This window comes from Tachysurus vachellii, chromosome 4 (genome assembly GCF_030014155.1).
Source record: "Tachysurus vachellii isolate PV-2020 chromosome 4, HZAU_Pvac_v1, whole genome shotgun sequence".
NCBI classification, from domain to species: domain Eukaryota; kingdom Metazoa; phylum Chordata; class Actinopteri; order Siluriformes; family Bagridae; genus Tachysurus; species Tachysurus vachellii.
The window spans coordinates 30,085,640-30,089,300 of record NC_083463.1 but is presented as its reverse complement, the minus strand read 5'-3'; the positions used below and the strand labels follow the sequence as shown (position 1 = coordinate 30,089,300).

General features: G+C 41.7%; 1 protein-coding gene across 4 annotated transcripts in view; it reads left to right on the top strand.

Moving 5' to 3' along the window:
- Positions 1–1,682: 1,682 nt before the first annotated feature.
- orc4 (origin recognition complex, subunit 4) overlaps positions 1,683–3,661 on the top strand; it is a 10,321-nt gene continuing 8,342 nt past the window's right edge. Inside the window, exons 1-6 of one of the 4 annotated variants that reach the window (XM_060868807.1) lie at positions 1,683–1,828; positions 1,999–2,071; positions 2,976–3,052; positions 3,160–3,250; positions 3,351–3,426; positions 3,510–3,595. In XM_060868807.1, coding sequence (XP_060724790.1) covers positions 2,015–2,071; positions 2,976–3,052; positions 3,160–3,250; positions 3,351–3,426; positions 3,510–3,595 — 387 coding nt within the window. In that variant the 5' untranslated portion in view covers positions 1,683–1,828; positions 1,999–2,014. Of the gene's footprint in view, positions 1,840–1,998; positions 2,072–2,975; positions 3,053–3,159; positions 3,251–3,350; positions 3,427–3,509; positions 3,596–3,661 lie in introns of all 4 variants that reach the window. The other 3 variants (XM_060868810.1, XM_060868808.1, XM_060868809.1) reach the window with 3 other exon arrangements.

Genomic DNA, 3,661 nt, shown 5'->3' with positions numbered 1-3,661 from the left:
TGCGCGCGCTTCACTCTGGGCTTTGGGATGGAAAGATGGAGCTTTCGCCCCGCGCGCGCGCGCCCCCGCCAGGAGCCCAGAGGAGATGTAGATGGACCACAATGCACCGGGGCGTGACAGAACACAGGCCCCCATCCAGAACCGTCCATTGGAACCTATTCTAGTACCATGTTTCTCAAATGTGGTTCACTGAACATTCTGTTTACTCGTTTGCTTTCTGTGACCTGCTCAGGGTCACAACAGATTAGTGGGAACTTCAGACATCTCGGATCCTTCGCAGAACTTTGGGAGAAAACTGGAGAACACAGAGGGAACACAGGGAGAACACAGAGGGAACACAGGGAGAACACAGAGGGAACACAGGGAGAAGACAGAGGGAACACAGCGAGAACACAGAGGGAACACAGGGAGAACACATGGAGAACACATGGAGAACACAGGGAGAACACAGAGGGAACACAGGGAGAAGACAGAGGGAACACAGGGAGAACACAGAGGGAACACAGGGAGAACACAGAGGGAACACGGAGAACACAGAGGGAACACAGAGGGAACACAGGGAGAACACAGAGAGAACACAGGGAGAAGACAGAGGGAACACAGGGAGAAGACGGAGGGAACACAGGGAGAACGTGAACAAATGACACGGAGAATAACCCGAGCTCAGGATGGAACCGGGGGGCCTCAGAGATGTGAAGCAGGAAAAAAGCGATTATAAAGGGACATTATACATATTAAAAGAATGAATAATAATAATAGTCATTATTGTTGTTTTAAAAATCACCCTGATTGTAAAGAAGATAGTCGACAATTCTGGCAAATCTAAACAAACTTAACGCACCGAGACTTTTTCCTCTGCAGAGGATTTCTCGGTGCGTCTTCACCTGGCGTGGATGGTTTTAACCAGCACAGCGTGATCTTGTAGTTATGGTGCACGTGTGTGTGCTGCTGATGATGAAAAAGTTGGGACATTACATTCAGGGGACATCTGACATGTTGGATTAATAGCAAACATGATAATACTAACTTTCACTCATGAAGAAGCTCAGACAGAATAGAAAGACCAAAACATTTAATTTCGTCTGGTGTCAAACAGCCTTATGTTGGTTAAACGCGACTCCTAAAACGTGCCATACACACACACCCACACACCATATCCACCAACTCACACACACACACCATATCCACCAACTCACACAAACACACACACACCATATCCACCAACTCACACAAACACACACACACACACCCCATATCCACCAACCCACCCACGCACCCACACACACACACACACTCACCATATCCACCAACTCACACACACACACACACACTCACACACACACTCTCTCTCTCTCTCTCTCTTCCTTTTTGAAATTAATGTTATAACCTTTTTTTCTCACTAAGACAGTAGAGTTGTTACTGTAGAGAAAGACACCCTAAGGGGTTGGACATAAACACACTGAGTATTTTAATAGAACACAACACTAGTGCAGCTTGATGACATTTAAACACTTGGCTGACAAAAACGCATCATTATTTTTTCAAATGTATTTATGTATTTGTAGATCATTTATGCTTAATAATGTCCATACGCCGTAACTTTTGATGATTAACTCTGGTGTTTTTTGTGTTTTTACTACAGCGTGTACTTTTGATGACCTCCTCTCAATCCCAGTCATCAAACCGGAAGCGCTGCTCAAACCGGAAGTGCACGTTTATGACGCGACTCTGTTTTCCGGCAGCTTTCAGACAGCGAGTCTTTTAGCACCGGGGGCATTTCTGTCTTTAAAGTTCACCACTGGGACTTTTGTTTCTGTTTAAAATCCCTGTAAGCAACTAGTAAGTTTATTTTATTTATAAATACGAGGTTATTTGTGGTTAGCTTAGCGGCTAACAGGGTCTCGTGCGCTGTGATGTGCTGCAGTGTTGTTAGATCTGTTGGGAAAACTGAAACTAATCAAACGTAAACGTCTTGTTTTTCGTCTCTTATAACTTTAGTTTGTCTTGCAGCATCATGAGCAAACGGAAGTCCAGGGAAAAGCACTTGTCTGTAGGAGAATGTGTATCACAGGTTAGTGCTGCTTCACTGAACACACCTGTGCAGGTAAGACGCACGTGCACACAGAGGAATAAACAAAAACAAAGCAGTGCATCACTTTCCTCTGTGATATAAACCATCAGCCAACAATGTTGTGAGAACAGCAACAAAAACAGGTGGCAAAAAAGTTTTTTTTTTTATCCCAACACCTGAAAAGTCAGTGTGATCTCTAGTGTCATAAATATAAATATAATAAATAATAATAATAAATATAACATATGCCACAAATCAGCTTTACATAAATGTCAGTATTTATAATTTATAGTTATTTATAATATTTAATAAAATACTACAAATATGTAATAGACTATCAAAAATAAATAAATAAAATGTCAGTGACAGGAAGATAAAAATATATATATGATGTTATATAATAGTATTTTTTGTATAATGTGCATCATAATGTAAAAAACAAACAAAAAACAAAAACAAAGCAGTATAAGAAAGGTAAATAATTAACCTAAACATAACCTTAAGGGCTTAAAGTGGGGAAAAAAGGTTTTTTTCTTTATCCCAACACCTGAAAAAGTCAGTAAGTGATTAGTGTCATAAATATAACATATGCCACAAATCGGCTTGACAGAAATGTCATTACTTATAATATATCTTAAAAAATACTACAAATATGTAATAGACTATCAAAAATAAATAATGTCAGTGACAGGAAGATAAAATAGATGCGGAAGAAAGAGAAGGTTAATGTGATAGATTTTAAAGCAGTATGTGGAACGTAGCTTATTAGGTATTCGGCGAAGGCGTTTGTAAAGGTTTTTAGAGGAAGTGCTGGCATACGCTGTGCAACGTTGGTTATAGTCACGTCTGCTGTCGTCTGTACTCTGCACACTGATGTTTATTTTAGTTCCTCTGATGTCTGCAGGTCCAGAGAGTACTGAGGGAGCGGTTCTGTCATCAGCGGCTTCCGGATAAACCTGTGGGCTTGGAATCGCAGTATAAGTGGGTTTTTAGAACAGAATGCAGTCTTCATATGAGGTTTCTGCTAAGATTAGCTTATGACCTATATGATGTAAAGGTGTATGATGTATTCTGTGTGTGTGTGATAGGCACCTGTTGGAGCTGTTGAGGAGGACAGCGGTTCACGGCGAGAGTAACTCTGTGCTTATCATCGGTCCACGCGGATCTGGTAAAACCATGGTACGAGGATGTCCGTGTCTTACTTCCGTATCGTTGAGATACACACACGTACTTTACACAAACCTGTTGTTTTTTTGGTCATTTGTTTTTGTGTGTGTAGCTGCTACGCTGTGCTCTCAGAGAGCTTCTGGAGTCTCAGGAAGTGAAGACGAACGTACTGCAGGTTCAGCTGAGCGGTGAGCGACGTCTAAACGAGTGTGTGATTTTAAAAAAATTGGTTTAAGTCACCGCTTTGTGCATCGCTGTACGTCTCATGCAGGTCTGCTGCAGACGGATGACCGGATCGCTCTGAGAGAAATCACACGCCAGCTTCAACTGGAGAATGTCGTAGGAGACAAAGTGTTTGTGAGTGTGTTCGAGCCTCCACAGACTTCAATGTGATGTCCTATTAAGTTGCAGGAAATTATTATA